General features: G+C 37.4%; 2 protein-coding genes across 6 annotated transcripts in view; one reads left to right on the top strand and one right to left on the bottom strand.

Moving 5' to 3' along the window:
- Window positions 1–12,420, top strand: part of Ndufaf2 (NADH:ubiquinone oxidoreductase complex assembly factor 2) — a 101,936-nt gene extending 89,516 nt beyond the window's left edge. Inside the window, exon 4 of the mRNA XM_090331905.1 lies at window positions 11,371–12,420. Within this exon, the coding sequence (XP_090188031.1) occupies window positions 11,371–11,622 (252 nt within the window). The 3' untranslated portion in view covers window positions 11,623–12,420. The remainder of the gene's footprint in view (window positions 1–11,370) is intronic.
- A 4,770-nt stretch (window positions 12,421–17,190) lies between these two features.
- On the bottom strand, window positions 17,191–21,421 carry Smim15 (small integral membrane protein 15). 5 transcript variants are annotated; one of them, XM_090331899.1, is made up of 3 exons: window positions 21,402–21,421; window positions 19,775–19,897; window positions 17,191–18,870 (listed from the first exon to the last, which is right to left on the bottom strand). In XM_090331899.1, exon 3 carries the CDS (start codon window positions 18,847–18,849, stop codon window positions 18,625–18,627), a length of 225 nt encoding a protein of 74 aa, XP_090188025.1. In that variant the 5' UTR covers window positions 18,850–18,870; window positions 19,775–19,897; window positions 21,402–21,421; the 3' UTR covers window positions 17,191–18,624. The 5 variants fall into 5 exon arrangements, with proteins under 5 accessions (XP_090188025.1, XP_090188026.1, XP_090188024.1 ...); XM_090331900.1 differs by lacking the exon at window positions 21,402–21,421 and adding an exon at window positions 21,292–21,312; XM_090331898.1 differs by lacking the exon at window positions 21,402–21,421 and adding an exon at window positions 20,708–20,925.
- Between the last annotated feature and the right edge of the window lie 385 nt (window positions 21,422–21,806).

Raw genomic sequence — 21,806 nt, 5'->3', positions numbered from 1 at the left:
CAATTAAATTGAACTAAAGGTAAATGACTCCAATTAGTTTTTATTCATGTTTAACTTTTCAATTAAATGTGTCATTATGCTCAGAGGTACCTTTTTTCATTTGTGTAGTTCATTTTATTAAAGAAATACCACCTGCAAAACTGTTAATGACTTGAGCTCTGTGATTAGTTCATTTTAGTGACATTTCAAGATTTAATAATTAATCTGGCTCAAGTTCAGAGATAGAAAACTCAATGCCAGAAATTCCTAGCCAACAAAGAATATAAACAAACCTTACAATTGTCCCCTCAAATAGCAAGAATCATTGAGATCAACTTCCTGCAATTAAAAATGTTTTGAAGAAAAAAAATATGGGAGGAAAGTTCAAGAAAGTATGTCTAAACAACAAAATTCAGTGTGTATTTTTCATTATTGTAAGTGATCAAAGGTTGTTTGCAATAAATGTGAATCTGAATAAATTAAATGTGACATTGATTTGGCAGAGACACACTAGTGATTGGCAAGAAAACATAGCAAGAGCATCGTCTGCTGAAGCATAACCCGCTTGGCTATAGCTTTATTCTAATAGATTTCTTAACCAAATGCTCGCATACTAACTTAAGTGCTGTCATTTATTTACCCTTTGAGTAAGATTAAATTCCTTTTTTATTACTAATCTACCAGGACTTGTTTTGGGTCTTAATACTAATTGTTCTTGGGAGTACCAAAGCATAGCCTCTTTTATTCTCTTTCTTTCCTAGATTAAAAAGGATGGTTTGTGGGCTGGTATTATGGCCTAATGATAGGCCTTAGTGTTTGCCTAGCATGCACAGAGCCCTGGGTTCAATTCCCTAATACCGTATATACAGGTAAAAGCCAGAAATGGTGCTGTGGCTCAAGTGGTGGAGCACTAAGCCTAGAGAAAGCTCAAGGACAGTACCCAGCCTTCAGTTCAAGCCCCAGAAGTGGCAAAAAAAAAAAAAAAAAAAAAAAAGATAGTCTAGTAACTTAATATTTCTTGCTTTTTAAAAAAATTGATTATTATTATGTCGTTGTAAAAAGGAGTTTCAATTCCAGAACTCAGGTATATATACAGTGAATCTTGATCAATGTCACCCTTTCATTGTTCTCCCCATCTTTCCCAATCCCATCCCTACCTTCAAATTACACAATTCAACTTTTATATAATGTATATTGGTTTACATTATATACATAATCATGTACTAAATGTACTAATCATGTATTAAAATATACATCACATACATCTTACATAGTGACTGTATTTGCTCGCCCTTCTTCCCTCTGTGTGTGTGTGTGTGTGTTGTGTGTGTGTGTGTGTGTGTGTGTGTGTGTGTCTGTGCCAAGACTGAGACTTGAACTTTGGCACTGTCACTCTAATCAGCTTTCTTGCTCACAGCTGGGACTCTACCACTTATATCACAATCCAGCATTTTGCTGGCTGTTTTGGAGATGGAGTGTTGAAGACTCTTCCTAGGCTAGCTTTGAGCTGAGACCCTCCAGGTCTTAGCTTAGCATTGTAGCTAGCATTGCAGCAGCACCCCTCTAGTAACTGGCAATTCAACTTGCCAAACTGGAAAGTGTAGTTTAATTAAACAATTTGGGTATATTTTCAAGCTTAGATATCACTATAGTGTTTACTAAACCTGAATTATTGTTTCTCAGAATTATAAAAGTAACTGTAAAAGGAACATATGCATGAAGCCTGAAGAAATTCAGGTTACAACATCTTAAAACACCAAGTTACCATCATAATTAAGTTGCAGTATGAAAGCTCTATATCTAGTATATAATGTAATATGATCACATTTTTCTGGCATTTATGGTAAGGGACTCAGAAACATACGTGAGGATAAATTTAACTTCTATTTACTAATCCTTGAGTATTGTTCAAAAAATTTAACTGGTTCAAAGGTAATGTATTCATGCTTTAAAATGCCTAATATTCCTTAAAATAAGTTATTCATTAGTATGTGTGTTTCTTTCTAAACTATAGAAATTAATAGAAACATTATAGTTTACTTTATCCTATATGTCTGATAGGAGGTAAAAATAAAGATTTGGAGAGTATATTTAGTCATTTAAAATATAAAGTTCTGTTTATCTAATATCAGATCTTACATGTGCTTTTAAAATACATATCTAGATGTTATAATTTTGAATTCTGGCTTTGTACATTCTTTTTTGTGTGTATGCTGTAACTTGGATGTTATAAATAAGCTTTAAAAAGATTTAACTAATAAGAAACCAGTGACATGGGCCTAAGATCAACTTTGGAGTCTTTCCTTATTATTTTATAATATAGAAAACTTTCCAAAACTGAAGTACTATTAAACTTATTGTTAACTGTATTTAGGTTTTGTCTGTGAATGTTTTGAACATAAATTTGAACATATTATGTGTTATGTGCTTGAAATTCTCAAATATTTATAGTAAAATGAAGACCATTAATAAATACTAAACTCCAAAGAGGCACAGATGCAGCATAGTGAAAATGGAAGAAGGCGTGGCACGTATATATGGATTCAACTTGTATAGAGTTGGTTTCCTAGTTAGATTCATAGCACTCAAAAACAAGTTTGATAATTTCTAAATAAAGGGATGAACATTACCATTTCCATGTCTATTAATAATACAAAAATGATATGGCTGGTAGCATACTTAGCAGCAGACCATATGCTTAGCATTTGTGAGACCCCCAGTTTCCCTTCCTCCAATAAATTATGTAAATAAGTTTGATGTCTATTATCATGGAATGTTATGTCTAGCGTTAATGTTATACCAGTCACATCATTTTATACACATGCACATAAAGCATTACTGAAATACCTCTTGACTGAATAAGTCTCAGTTGGCTACTGTCTGAATGTAGTAGTAGATTGAATACTTAAGCTTTACAAAAAAAAAAAATTTAAAAGCTTTTGGCATTACCATGGATGCACTTTACAACACTGAGTACATTGATGCAGTTACCAAAAGGGCTCTTACACAGAGCTCTTAGCAAAGTCATGGCATATGAAAGGCTTGAAAATTGCTGAATTATTTAATGCTATACAACAAATAGCCATTATCTTATCTATGCTACACAAACCGCTTGTTGAGAGATTGAGCATGCAGAAGTCACTTTTTCTTTTCCTTATCCCACATTGTATTACTGTTACAGTTTGACACAGAAAAGTATATAAATTCAAACATTTAATACATACCACACAGATGAAAGCTCATTTACTTCATTATCAGTATGATTTCTTTCTCTTTCTGTGAAGCTGGTGGAAAATGATTCTTGAACACTGAATACTTAAATGACTTTCTGATTGTTAGCTGCATGAAGCTCAGCTTCATAAAGATAGGCCACTGTTAACATATTGGTCCTACCAAGTTGGAGGGAGTGAGGACAGTAGAGTAAGACATGGAAGTTTTGGTGAGCAGAGACTTGTTGGACAGAAGTGGGAAGGTAATGAGAAAGAGTACTGTTATCATAAGTCACGGTAAGTTTCAAAGTCCTAAGCAGTACTCACACTGCAAAGAGTAATGATGGCTCCCATAGGCTCAATGGATCTAGAATAGGACATGGAGTTCTAGGACATCCAGTATCTAGCAGTGCCCAACACTAATGACTCTGTGGATGATGTCCTTAATTCTCTTCATGTCCTTCTAGCTTGCATTGCAACCCAGAGATGTTTCTTCTCCCTTGTATGAACATGTCTTTTTTCTGTACTTTAAGAATTTCTCAAGGAAGAGATGATGACATTGTCCAAAAAGAAATGTGTGCATTACCTGACTTATGTAGTTGCAACCCTTTGCACACTATCACCTTTATAATAATAATTTTTAAAAATAAAATTAAAAAAGAATGTTTATCAGTTTTTTATCAATTTGATTTTGACTTGCCTTAGTTTTTATGATTACTCTGATTGGAGTTTATTAAGCTTTTGTGATCTACAAATACTTTACTTGCATGGATGTTTTCAGTCATTATTTCCTTTTCTTTGTGTATCTCCAGTTACTTGTATGTTGGACCACTTAATATTGTCTCATTGCTCGCGAGACTCTGTTCACTTAAAAAAAAAAAATCTCTCATCTCTATTTGTATATTTTACATTGCTTTGTTTCCATAGTATCCAGTCACTAATCTAATTCAGTTATTTTCTCCCATTGTGGAGTTTAAGCACTCCACTTAATTTTTCATGCTATACATTATATTTTCACACTATATATTTTTCATGCTATGTATATATATTTTTTCCTCTACAAGTTCCACTTAGTTCCATGTCCTTGTTAGAATTGCTTTACTTCTTCCCCACACACTACCAGTACCAGGGTTTGTGCTTCCTTGACTTGCTTACTCAGGTGGTACACTACCATTTAAGCCAGTTTTACATCCTGATTTCTTTTGCTGATGATTTTACCGATAGTCTTGGACTTTCTTGCCTGGAATGACTTTGAACGTGATTCTTCAGATCTCAGTCTCTTGGAATAGCTAAGATTGCACATATGAATCCCTGGTACCTGGTTCTTCCTTCTTGCTGGTTGTTTTTCGTTTAACTCTTCAGACACTTTATAATGACCAGGGTAAAGCCCTTGTTAATTCAGTTATTTCTGGTTCCACTTCTCTTGACAATTCTTTACTTCTTGCTGACATGATAAACATTGGACTAGTGTGTGGTGGTTTTTTTTTTTTTCTCTTTGAAAGACTATTAATTGACATGTAAATCAGCTCAACCTTTTGGAGGTTTGAGTTTTACTGCAATCAATTTAGAGCAGCATGTTCTTACTGAGGGTTTTTACAGTGATAGAAACATTTTGTACCTGTGCTGCTCTCCAGTGTGGTGCCCCACTAGTCACATTGGAGGCTTTGTATTGCAGACAGTCTGGCTTCGGAGCCCATGTTCTTAGTCACTCACTATTGGAGAGGTTTTCACAGGACCTAACATACAATGTGAAGAGTATATGTGAGAGTATCTGAGGTATAAATAACATAAACACAGTCACATACAAAAGACACTTGCTTACAAACCAATAGTACTGTTTAGCTTACATTCCAAAATGAAAGACTCTATAATCTTTGTACACCTATTATCCTTTACCAGAACTCTAGAGATTGGTAAGTAGAACAAAGTGGAAAAAAGATATTTCCAATTGGCACTATAGATTTATAAAAAGATAATCACCATGTAGCAAATTGTCAACAACCTTAGGAGACATGCTAGGGTTTTCTCTAGTTTTGGTTTGTTTTCTGTGCTAGTTCTGGGACTTGAACTCAGATTCCTTGGCTCTGTACCTGAGCTATTTTTGCTCAAGGCTAGCACTTGGCTACAGTTCTACTTCCATCTTTTTGGTGGTTAATTAAAAATCAGAGTCTCACCAACTTTCCAGACCAGGCTGGCTTTGAATAGGTATTCTTAGATCTCAGCCTCCTGAGTAAGTAGGATTATGGGCTTGAGTTACTAGCACCCAGCAACATAGTTTTAAATTAATTTTATTCCAAGTTTCAGATAAAGGAACTGAAACTCCAAAAGGTTGTGTGGCATATGGTGATTAAATAAGCTCTGAAACAGAAGAAACCTAGAGAGAGAAATTGTATTGGTCAATCTCCAAACACAGACTTCTGTCTTATTTCTTGGTCTTTTCCAAAGATTTGTTTCATAGTCTGAATCACTATATAGAATATGATTATTTGCCTTTCTAGAGAGAAAAGAAAAGAGAAAAAATTCTTGTATCTTTCTCAAAAAAAGAAGAGAATGAAAAACTCTTTAAGCTCATTAAATAGGCTGTTACATGGTGCCTTCAACTTCAAATATCTCATGGAATAACATTTTGATGAGTTAAGGGCTAATGAATAGAAAATATATGAATAAAAATTTCCATGAAAACACATAGAACTTTCAGAATCATGGAGAGTCCTGTCATCCCCACAACTCCTCAGGCTCCAAGCTAGGTGTTAAGAAATCACTTACCCTTTGTGGCTCACTGGCGGACTCTTATCATTTTTTTAAGTGTCAAATTTTAAAAATACTTGAAAGAACTTGTTTTTGTCGATGTTGTCAGATACTAGTCAGTTACTTCAACATTCTAATCTTCACATTATAAATGACATATGTTCTTAAAGAAAAGCCAGAAAATACTGATTGTCAAGAAATTTGACATTTTTCATCCATTTAGGATGGAAAAGGAATTTTAATAAAGATAAAATATATAATTACTATATTTCATGCTTTTAAGATACACTTTTTTTTCCCTTTTCAGAGTATCAGATGTCTTTTCTGCCCCATGAATTTAAGTGGTATTTTACTATCCTTATTTTTATTTTTTTACAATCTAGTTTATTTGGGTCTTCTTTCTTTCCTTTGGTTAGTTTAGCTCAGAGTCTGACAATTTTTTTTATCTTTTCAATAAACTAATTCTTTGTTTCATTGGTTCTTTTTGTTTCTATTTATTTCTTCCCTGACCACTATTATTCCTTTCCATTTACTAATTGCAAGTTTAGTTTGTTCTTTGGGATTTTTATTTGTTTGTTTGTGTTGTTTTTTGTTTCAATGTGAATTCCCATAGCTATAAACTTCCAATTTTAGAACTGCTTTCCCTGTGTCCCACAGGGCCTGATATACTGTGTTTCCAGTTTCTTGGATGACCCACTGTTAGTTCAAAAATACATTGCTCAATTTCCATATGTTTGCATAGTTTCTATTATTGATTTCTAGATCTAGTATATTCTAAGAATATACAACAAATTGTTTCAGTTTTGTGATATTTATTAAAACTTTCTTTGTGACCTTAAATATCCATTTTGGAAAAGGGTCTCTATGCTAATGAAAACAATGCTTATTCTGCTAATGTTGAGTATAATATTATATAGATGTTGATAAGTCCATTTGGCCTATAATTTAACTCAGATGTTTATTGATTAAGTGTAGATTGTCTATTGGTAAAAGCATAATCCAATATTACCATATTTGGGCCCATCTTCCCCTTTTGGTCCTATAGTATTTGTTCTATAAAATTGGGTGGTCCAACATAAAGTCAATAATATTTACAAGCATTACATCATCTTGGTGGTTTGTTCCCTTTGTCACCATGTGGTTATCTTCATAGTCTCTTCATACCAATTTTAGATTGAAATCTATTTTGTTAGATATGTGTATAGCTACTTCTTACTTTCAGATTCCATTTGTTTGGGTATTATTTTCAGTCTTTTCAGCCTATATATGTACTTGGTGAGGAAAATGAATTTCAGGCAACTATTATTAAGTCTTCTCTAATCCAATCAGCCTAAGTATACTGTCTCTGTTAATTCTAGAGTATAAACTCTTTACATTCAAGGACTATTATTAGAAGGTTTTTGTCATTCTGTTTACTTCTGTTTTGTTTTGCTTTGTTTTTCCCAGGCCTGGGGCTTTGAACTCAGGGCCTAGACACTGTTCTTGAGCATTCGAAAAGCTAGCACTCTTACCACTTGAGTCATAGCACCACTTCTGGGTACTGCATATACAGAAAAAGCCAGGCAAGCAGTCTACCACTAGGCTATACTCCCAGCCCTTCTGTTTCCTTTGAACAATATTGCTTATGTGTTCTCCATATTTGTCTTGGAGTTTTGATGATTTACTGCGTTTTGCTTCAATCCTAATTTCATTTTCTTGTCTACATTTCTAATGAGATTTCTTCATTCCTCTGCTTTCATGATTGTATTTGTCTTACTTCTTCCTCTGCATGTAAGATTTTCTTTCAGTATATCTGAAATGCTGGAATTTATGCTTGTCTTTCAATTCTGAATGATGACTTTGCTGGAATCAACAATCTAGGTTGTTAGTTATTTTTTTTTCAGGAGTTGAAATAAATCCCTTCATGTTCTCCTAGGCTTTTTAGACTTTCCACTGGGGAAAAAAAAATCTGCTGTTATTCTAATGTGTTTATCTTTATAAATGACTTACGAGTTTTTCTTACAGCTTCCAATATTCTTTGTCTTCACTATACTTTTAGTTGTATACTATAATATGAGGTAAAGCGAGCTTCCAGTCCTTTTATGGTCTATTTAGTGTTCTAAATGCCTCAATGTCTGGTAACCATATATTTTTTAACAAGATTTTACAAATGCTCTGATATTGTTTCCTTTACCTTTAACTTGGTCCTCTGCTTCTTGATCTATACCAAATATTCATAGGTCTGTTTTCTTTAATTATAACATAAATGGATCTTGTGATATATTGTGTTCCCTGTTTCCAATTGTTTTAATCTATGCTTTTTGTTTTTGTGCAGGGATTTGAACTCAGGGCCTAAAACTTTCCCTCATATTTTTATTATGTTTACAACTGGTGCTCTTCCACTTCATTCCAGCATTTTACAGGTTTTTGGATATAGACTTCTCATATTTTTCTGCCCTGGCTGTTTTTAACCTCGAACCACAATCTTCTGTGTCTCAGTCTCCTAAGTACTTAGACTTATAAGCATAAGCCATCTGAATATGGTATCAACCTTGTCTCCAAACCCTAATACACTTTCTTCTACTTGATCTAGTCCCTTAATGAGCCTTCCACCTGAGATGTTTGAGTTTTTGAACTTTTCATTTCCTAGAATCTATATTGCTTTGTTGAACTGCTCTTCTTATTCTGTTTTGTCACATTTAACTCAATAAGCATTTTACTTAATTCATTTTTTCTTCTTTAAATACATTGATTATTTTATGAAACCATTTTTTAATTCTTTTGCATTTTTAATTTTTACCACATTTGTCTTTTGTCTTTTGGTATTAGGGATTGAATCCCAGGCAGGCATTTTGCTACTGAGCTACACTGCAGCCCTGTCTGGCATTTTATACATTTTAATATCTTTTGATTCCATTATTGAATAAAAATCTTGATTTTTTTTTTATACTTCTCATGTTCTTATGTTGAGATTTGTTCCTCTATAGGGATGAATCTTGCTTTCACTGTTATGTAAGGGTCTTCTTAGCAGCTTTCTCTTAACAGCTCCATCTTTAGTTTCTTTCAGAAAAGAGAAAAACTACACTAACAACTACATGAGAAAACAACTGCACCACCAATAACCATAGAAAAGAAAGAGACCACAGCAACGCAGGATAAAACGTTAAAATTAAGCAGGGCGTGGTGGTTCACGCCTGTAATCCTAGCTATTCAGGAAGCTGAGATCTGAGGACTGTGGTGCAAAGCCAGCCTAGGCACTAAAATCTGTGACTCATCACCAATTAACCACCAGAAAACTGAAAGTGGTACTGTAGCTCAAGGGGTAGAGCTGACCTTGAGCTGAAGAGCTCAGGGACAACACCCAGGCCCAGAATTCAAGTCCCATAACTGACCCCCTCCCAAAAAAGGTTAAAATTAATAAAGGTTAAAGTGATTGATAAGAAAGTTTGAAAAGAAAGAAGCATCTGGGGCCGGGAGTTTGGCCTAGTGGTTAAAGTGCTTGCCTAGCATGCATGAAGACCCGGGTTCGATTCCTCGGTACCACATACATAGAAAAAAGCCAGAAATGGTGCTGAGGCTCAAGTGGTAGATGCTATAAGTAGCCTCGGTCCTGCCCTGAATTGTTTGCTTGGTACTTTGGCCTACTTTGAGTTAAGGATTAGGATGGCTATGGTAGGATTGTAGGTACTTGGCAAGTTTGGGGGATTTATTTTTTTATTCTTTTTGGTTTTCTAATGTACATTTAGTGCTGTCATTAGCCTCGATGATTTTCAGTAGTATGTAGGTAAAGTAGCTGTTCCAGAAGGACTCAGTTTGTACACCCAGCAGCATGGCAACTGTCCAAGCCATGGTCTATCCCTAACATCCCCAAAGAGCTATTGAAGCTATCAGATGACAGTTCTGCACTCAGCATAGGAGGGTGATAATGTCCATATCTGCCCATCTCAGTCTTATGCCGTCAGACCTGGCCCCAGTATTAAGCCACATAATCCTAGCTACTCAGGAGGCTGAGATCTGAGGATTGCAGTTCAAAGCCAGCCTAGACACTAAAAACCAAGAGACTCTTATCTCCAATTAACCACCAGAAGACCAGAAGTGGCTCTGTGGCTCAAGGGATAAGGTGGTAACCTTGAGCTAAAGAACTCAGGGACAACACCCAGGCCCAGGGGTAGGACAGTAGCTTTGAGCTGAAGAGTTCAGGGGCAGTGCCCAGGCCGAATTCAAGCCCCACAACAACCAGAAAAACAAAACAAAACAAAAACTGGTCTTGCCCTTTGCTACAGAGGACTGGACTAGGTTGCCCTCCACTTTTCTCAAACTTCTCCAGCTCAATGCCAACTCTCTCCTCCACAACTATCTTTTGTGGCTTTTCACCCATTTAGCCCAGGGTCTCCTGTGAAACTCTGAGGCCCTGAGTTTTGATTGTTTCATGTTTTCTGATCCCCAGAATAGCTTAGTTCCCAACAATAGTTTATTTTTCAAGATGGTTCCTGATTATATTCCTGAGAGATGATTTGTGATACAAGGATTTCTTTTCTAAAACTAGCTTAGCCTGCAGGAGTCATGTTTAGATCAGTCTCCATACTGGATTTAAAGCTTGTAAGAATGGTGGCTAGGACTGCTGGTATGTTATCTCCAGAATTTATATTTATGGAATTGAGTTCCTCTCCCCCTGACTCTTGCCACTCAGAGTCCCATGAAGGATATCCTTCTATTCTGCCATCTTACCCCAGAATCTTTTTTGGTGGTTCACCTAATAATAATGCTTAAGTGATAGTCTTACATTCAATGAAACACAGCAATAAAAATAGATAAATTGTAATGTTAGTATAGATTGTTCTAGTCAGAAGAACAAATCTGAAAAACAACTCCACTGAACAAATAGTTTGCACTGATTTGAAGAAGCGTTTCCTTAGCAAAGTCTCCCTGGAGCTAATGTCTGTGGCATTCTGAACTCTGCATTCCTGTCTTCCTCCACCAGAACCACCTAGAGGAAGGGAAATAAGTGGTGCTTGAATCAGCCACTACAGAGCCAGCCTTGGCATTCATTCATGCTTTTAATTCCCACAATGAAAGTGTGGCAGGCAGGAGTACCTTTCTAAGACTATCATAGATTCTCTTATGCAGCAGGGAAGTAGCTACTAATGCACTATATGGCAAGATAAAGTTATACCTAGAAAATATTTCATAGAGGGTCTTAAAATACTTTTATATAGTAGTTAATGCTAAATTTTTTGTTTTACTCCTGGACTAAGTAAATATTTCTATTCTGTGGTCTTCTCTCATTTTTCTGTTATCTCATAAAATTATGGACATTTTTATACTGAACTCTTATGTATATTGTATAATTCAAATACAGTGCAGATTTCACTTTTATATCTTTGTTGACTTATTATAACTTTCTTTTTGGTGTTTGTTTAGAATTTTAATTTATTCCATTTATAAACGTGTGCAGGAAATACTAAAGAATGAAAAATATAGAAAAGAAATAAAAAGAAAAAGCCAAGAGTTTTACGACAAAGAAAAACTGCTCAACAAAGAGATGAAGGAAGAGCTCTTGCCTCCACCCATGCAAACTGAAATCAAAGGGCATGCCTCTGCTCCACATTTTGGAAAGGAAAAACCCTCCGAGGCTCCCACCAGCACTGGTAAAACTTTCCAGCCAGGATCCTGGATGCCACAAGGTGACAAGAAACACACCCAATGAATGTACTGTGGAAAACTTACATTTTAACAAAAGTAGTAAAAAAAAAAAAGTAGATTACTTTGTATTTTGTTGATCTACACTGTGTATTCCATTCAGCCTGAGTTTTACTTTTAGCATGGCATGGCCTAAATGCTTTTAGACTTGAATCCTATCCAGGACTTGGTTATCTTTGTTTATGAATGTGCTTACAGTTGTTTTCCCTTCTTTGATTACTATCCTAAGGTGCTATGCCTGTGACTGTGAAGGCATAACAGGAACAACTCACAGATACATCTTAGAGATTCCAAAGGACTACACTATTAACATAGACAAATTACAAATTATGTAAAAATAAAACTTAGATAATAACAAAGAAACCATAGAGACCTTAATGCAAAGATGGGACAAATGCAGCTTTTGAAAGAAATCAAACTAACAGGAGAAAATCAATCACAAAAACCTGAAAGGACAGAAAAGAGAGAGATGGGATGGTAATTGGGGTTCATGAGAAAATCACTCTCTAAAGAATAAAACAGGAGTGTTTTCAAGGCAAAATGAAATTCCATTCATAACTGAGATTTAGTGGCTTGTATATTGAAGAAAAATGGGAAGTCATATAAAAATTTAATTTTAGCCATTGAACTGGTGACGCGTGCCTATAATCCTAACTACTCTCAAATCTGATATCCAGGTACTTGAGGTTTGTAGCCAACCTAAAGTCCACAAGACTGCATGTCCAATTGCCCAGCAAAAACCTAGGCTGGAGGTATGGCTCTAGTGGTAAAAAACTGCCAAGCAAGGGGCCGGGAGTTTGGCCTAGTTGGTAGAGTGCTTGCATAGCATGCATGAAGACCCGGGTTCAATTCCTCAGTGCTACATACATAGAAAAAAGCCGGAAGTGGTTCTGAGGCTCAAGTGATAGAGCCCTAGCCTTGAGAAAGTCCAAGGACAGTGCTCAGGCCCTGAGCTCAAGCCCAGGACTGGCAAAAAAAAAAAAAAAAAAAAAAAAAAAACCTGCGAAGCAAGCATTAGGCCCTGAATTCAAACCTTTGTGGTGGCAAAAAAAAAAAGATAAATATATTTTTTCATATAATTTTTATTGTAATTAATAGAAGGGTTACATTATATTCACCAGATGGAAGGTGTATTACTTCACAAACAAGATAAATATATTTTTTGAGGTTAATGTATTTCCTAGATTTGGACAACCCAGTTTTTGTTATTTTAATACAGTGATTTTTTTTCAGTGTTTAGCATATAATAAGTGGTTGATAAACATTTAAATGAATTAGCCAGTTTTTATGTCTTAACCTGTATTAGGAAATCCTTGGCTTCCTAATTCATACATACATTAATTCCCTCTCTCTCTCTCTCTCTCTCTCTCTCTCTCTCTCTCTCTCTCTCTCTCTCTCTCTCTCTCTCTCTCTCTCTTTCTCTCTCTCTTTGCTGGTTGTAAGGCTTAATCACATGGCTGGATTCTGTCCCTGAGCTTTTTCCACTCAGAGCTAGCACTCTACCACTTTGAGCTACAGCACCACTTCTAGTTTTCTAGTGGTTAAGATAAGACTTATCTGAAGATGAGAGTCTCTTGGCCTTTCCTGCCACAGCTGGATTTGAATCATAATCCTCAGATCTCAGCCTCCTGAGTAGCTAGGATTACAGGTGTGAACCTACAGCACCCAGCTGCATTAAAACTTTTACTTATGAGCAAGTAAATGTTGTAATTGTCTAAAACATACACTCCAGAAACATATAACTATTTTAGAAAATATATTAATCAAAGGGCCGGGAGTTTGGCCTAGTGGTTAAAGTGCTTGCCTAGCATGCATGAAGACCTGGGTTCGATTCCTCGGTACCACATACATAGAAAAAAGCCGGAAGTGGTGTTGAGGCTCAAGTGGTAGAGCTCTAGCCTTGAGAAAGTCCAAGGACAGTGCTCAGGCCCTGAGCCCAAGCCCAGGACTGGCAAAAAAAAAAAAAAAAAAAAAAAAAATATATATATATATATATATATATATATATATATATTAATCAAGTGACAAAATTAGCCTAGTGTTCCAGTCCTTAAAACAGTTCTGGCTTGTTATATCATTACAAAGCAATGGCACATTTTATCATAGAGGCAAAACAAGAAGTACCCACTAGATAATATAAAAGGAAATATAATTTATAGTATAATTAGTTTATGATTTGAGATTAAGAGTCTTATATCTTAGACTGCAAGGAAATTATGTATGTTTTGACACACTAGTGCATTTGTACTGCTAAATTTATCAGCTTATTAATTGCATTCTATATACATCTTTTGCAAATGTTTGTCATGTAGTCTGTTTTCAAATATCTTAGCATATGGCAGAATTTACATTAATTTTAATTTTTAGTTTTCATTTTAAAATATCTGCTTTACATAATGTAGCAAAGGAAAAACCTTAGCCAAGAACCTCTGTGGGAAATGCCATATGCTGAAGTAGGATGGTAATACTGGCTCATTATTAGTAAAGCATGCATTGTCCAGATGACTTTGAGAATAGAAATTTTTGATCCACCCATGTGTAGGTCACTGGGTACAATGATAGGTGATATTTGAGCAGACTTAAATGTCCCACATAAAAAGATCAACTATCATTTTGGCCTAATAAGATTTGTTGTTCTAAATAACTTTCAATCATAGCCTTAACAGCAGATACATGCAGAACAGAACCCAAATATTGAAATGTTAGCTTTGCCACTATTCTTCATTTTAAAAAGTTATATTTTTGACATTTTAAAATTTATTATGAAATCACCTTTAAGCTATCTTTTCAAAAAAAGACTTAAGGGGCCAGGAGTTTGGCTTAGTGGTAAAGTGCTTGCCTAGCATGCACAAAGACCCAGGTTCAATTCTTTGGAACCACATACATAGAAAAAAGCCAGAAGTGGTGCTATGGCTCAAGTGGTAGAGTGTTAGCCTTGAGAAAACCCAAGGACAGTGCTCAGGCCCTCAGCCCAAGCCCAGGACTGGCAAAAAAAAAAAAAAAAAAAAGACTTAAAACTTATTTAAAACGTGTGCATCTCAAAGTAAAACTGTTCTTGTTGACATAACAAACGAATATCATATATATCGAAGTACATACTTAGGGCTAATCCTTTGTGGCTTCCTATTGCTACATATAGCATATTTTTGGTTTTATAGTTGGCTTAATATTACATAGACTTCTCAAGTGCAAAGAATATTTCTAGTTCCAGGGCTTAATCACATAACCCAGCTGTGCCTTAGCTATTTGAAATTAAGAAGCAACAAAAATGGAAGAAGTAATCCTTTTCCATTCTTGTTGCCTAGATTTTCTAGCTGCCATTCATTTCTTAAGTAGGCTTGCCCAAATTTGTTTGTGTGTCTGTGTGTATGGGCTAGTTCTGGGCCTGAGTGCTGTCCCTGAGCTTTAATGCTCAAGGCTAGTGCTCTTTTACTTGAGCCACAGCTCTGCTTTCTGGTGGTCAATTGGAAATAAGATTTTCATGGACTTTGCTGCCCAAGCTGGCTTTGAACTGAGATCCTCAGATCTCAGTTTCCAGAGCAGCTAGGATCACAGGAGTGAGCCACCAGCACCTGGCCCAGCATTGATGTTCATAATGCTCTCATTAACCACATTATTTACAATATAACTTGCTTTATTCAGTCTATCCTTTTTCAAACTGTTATCTTCTTTGGAAATAAAAGCATGAAGGTAAATCAATTTAAAAGATTTACATTATATATTAAAGAAAGCTTTTGGTATCTGATGGTAGAATCTCTTGCAATATGCTTGAGAAATGCAGAACTTATCCTTTCAATAATGAAATCAGTAAGACTGATCCTATAACCAGATACAAACATAAACATAATCATTCCTAAGTAAAATCAAATTTCCTAATTTAGAAACATAAAATGTAAAGTACCCCTTGTCACTTTGCTTTACCTTGTAATGAAGAAGGAAGGGTGTGGCACTTTTAAAAATTATTTCAATATTGGGCTTCCAGGTCACGGCTTGCAAAACATATTTCTAATATCCTTACTGTAAATAATAGAGGAGTTAACATTCCAAGAGTTAGTAACATTTCTTTTGGGGTAATGTTACATAATACTGTGGCTCAAAAGTGTGACATTTTAACCTCTATTTTAGGTAAACTGTTACAAGCAGACTGGAGATTGCTACTGGATAGTTTTCAGAATTTTAGTATTAATTAGAGGCATATTTTGAAAGCAGTGTTATGGATAATAAACAATTCTTTCAACATTAGTGCTACAATGAGAAAAGAGAATCCCCAACCTCATTGTTCTCTATTTTATTCCCCATATATGCACAAATACAAAGGATTTACACCTGTATTTCAGCCTCTCAGGAGATGGAGGATCTGATTTTAACCAATGACCTGGAGATGGTGTTACAAAGCTGTAATCTCAGCTACATGGGAGATGTAGATAGGACTGTGCTACAAGGCTAGCCCAGGGCAAAAATGCAAGATCATATCTGAAAAAATAACTAAAAATGTGGCTTAAGTACAAATCCTGGAGCTCAAACCCCAGTATTGCTAGGGGGAAAAATATATTACATAACTACCTTTTAACTCACAACAGAACCTGAGAAACCACAGAACTAAACTCTATCCTAGCCAGGCACCAGTGGTTTACGCATGTAATTTTAGCTTCTCAGAAGGCTGAGATCTGGGGATCTCTGATCAAAGCCAGACCAGGCAGTTAAATCTATGAGTCTTACCACCACAAAACCGCAAGTGGAGCTGTGGTTCCAAGTAGGATAGCAAAAGAGCTCAAGGATAGTCCCCAGGTCCTGAGTTCAAGCCCCAGGACTTACAAAAACCAAAAACTCTGCTTCAGTACTTTTACTTATTCTACAAATGTGACCATAAAAGAGCACACATAAACTATTTCGATGAATAACTTGCCTTACAGACACCAAAACCTATTTGAGATGTATCTTAACCTATTTGTTGTTGTTTTTAAATGTGCTCTGCAAGATAGGGATGGTGGTGCATGCCTATAATCCTAGTGTTAGGAGACAGAGAAAGAAACAGGAGATTGAGGCTTCTCTCAAAAAGAAGGCATGGGCCAGGGATGTAGCCTAGTGGTAGCACAAAGTCTCAGGTTCCTCAGTACCACACACAAAAAATGCTGAAAATGGCACTGTGGCTCAAGTGGTAGAGCCTTGGGACGGGGGGAAGAACACTGCCGAGGCCCAGAGAAGGGAGGAGCAAGGTAGAACATGTAGCTCTGCAGACTCATGGAGCCAATGGCCCAATAATTTCAATGCTAAACATAAAATGCATATCACAGATCAGAATAACCTATCTATTCAAGTTAAATTCAATGTTTAGTTTCCACGGGTTGATTACACAAGTAGTAAGAAGGAACTGATAACCTAAAAAATAGCATTTAGTATTTTCAAATTGGTCCGTAAACCTTATCATTTTTAGCGTCTCAAATTTGTAATTGTCCTAAACTTAAAAGTATATGTAGCTATAAGCTTTGAAAAATCTAACCTGTTTAACATACCTAACTTATTACTCTCCACTAACCCATAAAAAGAGACAAAATCCAGGACCGCATTATAAAACGTATCAAATTTTATTTCAATAACTAGTTTCATTTTTAAGTAATAGCTTTGGACAATTACTCTTTATCAGAGGTGCAGAAAACAATATAAGCTATTAAATACTGCAGTGAGTAAAATTACTGGAGCATGCATTTAGAAAAGCCATGTTTAATAGACAAAAGTTCTAGTATTTCTGTTTAACTGAAGGACCTTTTAGCTCAGTATTTTAATTATAGCATATCTAGTTCATACAATCAAAATTTTTCTCAAACTTATGCTTTTCTGAACTGCTTAGGAAGTATGACGTAACTCCTTGGGAACTCAAGAGAATCAGAATTTTTAATTTCCACAACTTTTGATCACAAATATGTTGAAATTTGTGTTATCAAAATGAGTCAAAACAGTATTAAATAAAAGCAAGAGTGCTATATGTAAACTAGCAGATTATCTGATGACATTTTAACTTTTTCACGGCTCTCGTTAGCACACACAAAAAAGAAAACTGATTCTAAGGTTATCACATTTGGCATTTTAGTACAAGCTTTAGAACAGTGTTATTCAACAACTCATCTAAGAAAATGGCAGTGTTCAAAAATATAAAAATTGTTATATCCAGTAGGTATTTTACAATCAAAATAAATCTTTATAAAATTAGGTTGAGAAATGCATATGTCTTCATGATTACCAGTTGTCTCAAAGACTAACATCAGAAAAATGCAGAAAAATAGATGTTCTCGTTGATTAATATCATTTTGCTCTGAAAAGGCCAGAAATGACTCTATTCCAATTAGCAATAATGATAAAAATATATGATTAATAAATACACTGTATATCCTGAAGCAAAAACAGATTTTCTACCTCAAACAGACCAATTCTGACTTGTATCCTTGGTCCAGAACAAGGCCTAATTTTAAACCTATTTAAATAGAATGCATATATAAAGCCATTATTCTTCACAGGATGTTTCACTTCAGTACATCACCTGCAAAATGGCAAATCATAAATCAGTGATTAAGAACCTGTACTGCAAGTTGAATATTCCTTTTCTGAAATGCCTGGGACCAGAAGTGTTTTAGTTCAACATCAAATTCATTTCCATTTCATACAGCCTGAAGGTAATTCCATACAGTAATTTTAGTGTGTCTATGTTTTGAATACAACCCATTACACTTTTTCACTTGTGAATCACATCTGCACACAACAAGTTTCAGATTTTGGAACATTTATGATTTTAGATTTTCAGATTGATACAGTGCACTTATAATGTCAATAGATACCAACAACTTTCACACACAAAACTAAGTTACTATAATATTGAGGTCAGAACATGATTCTTCTATATAATTAGATTTAATTTACTAAGTAAATCCTATGATGCAATCCAAACACTTAATGAGTCCAAAGCTGCATAATTTTCCAAATGATTCCCCTGTATCTGCAGAGCTTGTTCATTTCTTCAGTCCTTTTTCAGTCGTTTAGCTCTTGCAATATTTTCTTGTCGTTTTTGTTTCTTCTTTTGCTCCTTCTCTCTGGCTTCAATCATCTTGGCCAATTTCCAGGATAGCACAGCACTTGCTAGGAACAGTGGAGTGAGAGCCAAAATAACTGTGGTAAGGAAACCATAAGGGTCCTTTGCTGCCCATTCAACAACATACTCAGCCCAAGCCTTTACATCAAACATCTTGGAAGTAGTCTTAAGAAACTGGGGGCAAAGGAACAACAGAAAGAATATGATTAATAAAATTCTGAGAATGTTATATCACACAACTAAATAACTCAAAATTACAATGATTACTTCAGAATTTTGGGGGGTTTTTTTTGTTGTTTTTTTTTTTTGCCAGTCATGGGCTTGAGCTCAGGGCCTGAGAACTGTCCTTGGACTTTCTCAAGGCTAGAGCTCTGCCACTTGAGCCTCAGCACCATTTCTGGCTTTTTTCTATGAATGTGGTACCGAGGAATTAAACCCGGGTCTTCGTGCATGCTAGGCAAGCACTCTACCACTAGGCCAAACTCCCGGCCCTTCAGAGTTCTTTTTAAGAATTAGTACAATTTTAATAAAAATTGTACTTCCCATTAGGAAAAAATAATTCAGCTAAGACAACCAAAATGAGACATAAAGATGTAAATTTACAGAAAAACAAATTATTTGGCCTACATGATAGGATTATGTGTTTTCACATGTGTCCTATGTTAAAGACATAGTTTATGTTGTGGGTTTTTGAATTTCATACAACACTTCAGGAAAGAGCTAAATTCTGTGTCATTTGTTGGCCTACCCTTAGTACCATTACTTATTAACAAGGGTACAAACCAAGTTTCATATTTGAAAAGGACAAGCCACAGGTCATGAGAAATGCTCTTAGAGAAAGAGTGGTGATAGCTATTTCTAGGAATAGAAAAAAAGAGAAGGCAGTAATGGAGCTGTGATGGTACTCATATCCATGTCAATATGTATAAGCAAAAAGGGATGTGCTGTTTTATGTCCTCTCATCCTTGAAACCCCCAGTACTATAAATAGAATTTTACAAGTAAGAAAAGAACTTGTAAGTAGTACTATGCATTAGTTGGTAAGAGGGGCACCTGGAAATGGGATAGCAAGCATCTACCTTATGTTTGAGTAGTAGTCTCTAATTTTGTCCTGGGATTATCAGTGAACCAATCACAATTTCAGATGGTCCCTGGTTGTCGTCTTCTTTAGTTCTATCATATACTTCTGAGCAGTTTAAATTCTATCCAATGGTTGAATTGAAATGGATAAAAGAAAAAAAAACTTAAGTCACAACTTTCAGGATAACTGTAAAATTTTAAATGGAAAATTTCTAAACTCTCTCTCTGGAACATATAAATGACATGCAAAATTGCCTGTCAATTATAAATATAATACCTACTTTCCTAAATTTGAGCTTACTGCAACTGCAAATGTCCAGTAAGAAAATCCCACCCAAAATTGGGTGAGGTGGTGGTAAATGCCTCTAATCCCGGCTACTCCTGAGGCAGATATCCTAAGGATCACTGGCAAAATTCACTGAGACAGCCTCCCCCTCCCCCCCATCTCAACAAACCAAGTATGGAATACAGAATGAATCTCAAGTACTGGCAGGATCTTGGTCAGGAGACAGATCCAGGCAAAAATGCAAGATCCTATCTGAAAAATAAAGAGATGGGTGTGGCTCAAGTGATATCCCACCCAGTACTTTGGGAGAGGGGTGTCACAGGTGGGGATCCTATCAGTAGAAATCAAGTATTCTGCTACTTATTTCAATAATAAAATCATGATGTTCACTGACTTACAAAATCAAGCTGACTCACGATGTTAAGGGCAATTTATCCATTCAGCTTGAACTTTTTACACTAAAAAGTTTCCGGGCCGGGAGTTTGGCCTAGTGGCAGAGTGCATCCTAGGATGTAAGTTTCTGTTCATTTTCTCGTTCAATTAGGTACACCACTGCAAAATCAAACACCTGAAATTCTTCTGTTGTCTAGTGTACAATCCGCGTCTTGATAGAAAAATCACAAGAGAACCCAAACAAATCACCAACCATGCCTGTTACACATCACGGAAACTGCCAACGGCTTTAGCTACGCTCTTAACACGGTTTCTTCACATTTTCAACAGACATCACGCCTCTCGATCTCCAATGAAGACAAAAGCAAGTGCCTCAGGTGTTAACTACCCCTGGCCCTTATTTCCTAACACTACTAGAACCAAGTTCTCCGCAGGCCGCCCCTTCTCGAGGTTGCAGGGGGGACAACTTCTCTGTTCTTCCTCCCCCGGGCCGGGGAAAGGGCAGCGCGGGGGTGAGGGTCCCGGCGCGGCGGTGCGAGCCCCGGCCACACCGGGCGGCCGCCCGCAGACTTCCGCCTCGCCCGCGCGCCCCCGCTTCCAGGAATCGGAGGAGCCCACCGGGACCGGCCTCCCCGACAGCCTCGCGCGGGCGCGGGCCGCAGCCGCGACCGCTAACCCCTTCCAGACGAGACCTCCGCTCGCCGCGGAGCCCCGCGCCAGCGCCCCGGCGGGGCAGGGGAAGGGGCAGACGCAGGCCCCGCGTCCCGCCGCGGGCTGGGGCCGGACAGGGCGCACAGAGCCGAGAGCCCCAGCCGACCCAGGACCGCCCCAAAACACCTCTCAGCCCGCTCCTCGGCCGTGGGTGCCGGGCGCGAGGACCCCGCGAGAGCAACCGCCCCGAATCCCGGACACATTCCAGGGGCCCGGGACTCCCACTCCCAACTCACCACCAGGCCGGAAGCAGGAAGGCGGAAGCCGCGCCCTCCGCTCCGCCCTCCGAAAGGCCCCGCCTCCCTCTCCGCCCCGCCCACCGGCTGGCCGCGGGGACCGGGTCTGCCGCGAGGAAGTCGGCGAGCCCACTTCCGGCTGCGCCTCAGCCAGGGGTCCCGGGACGTCAGCTGCGAGGTCACTGCTGGGCTGGGCTAGGGCGGTGCGGGGGTTTCCGGGGAGCGGCAGGTGAGGCCGCCCCTCGGCGTTGCCGGGAGTCTGGACCGGACACCACCGGCGTCTCCGCCCTTCTCCCCCTCCGCCTCTGCGGCCCGAGGTGGGGTGCTCGGGGTGGGTGAGGGCCGGGGCGGGAGAATCCCAGGTTGGACTGCGGCGAAAAGAGGGCTCCCAGTAGTGGCCCCAAG

This window comes from Megascapheus bottae, chromosome 4, assembly GCF_031878675.1.
Source record: "Megascapheus bottae isolate mThoBot1 chromosome 4, mThoBot2.hap1, whole genome shotgun sequence".
Taxonomy (NCBI): domain Eukaryota; kingdom Metazoa; phylum Chordata; class Mammalia; order Rodentia; family Geomyidae; genus Megascapheus; species Megascapheus bottae.
Note: the sequence above shows the minus strand (reverse complement) of the source record. Positions and strands in the feature narration are given on the sequence as shown.

Coding starts and splice junctions, on each gene's coding strand:
- Smim15 (XM_090331899.1), bottom strand. CDS start 18,849: ATGTTTGATGTAAAGGCTTGGGCTGAGTATGTTGTTGAATGGGCAGCA.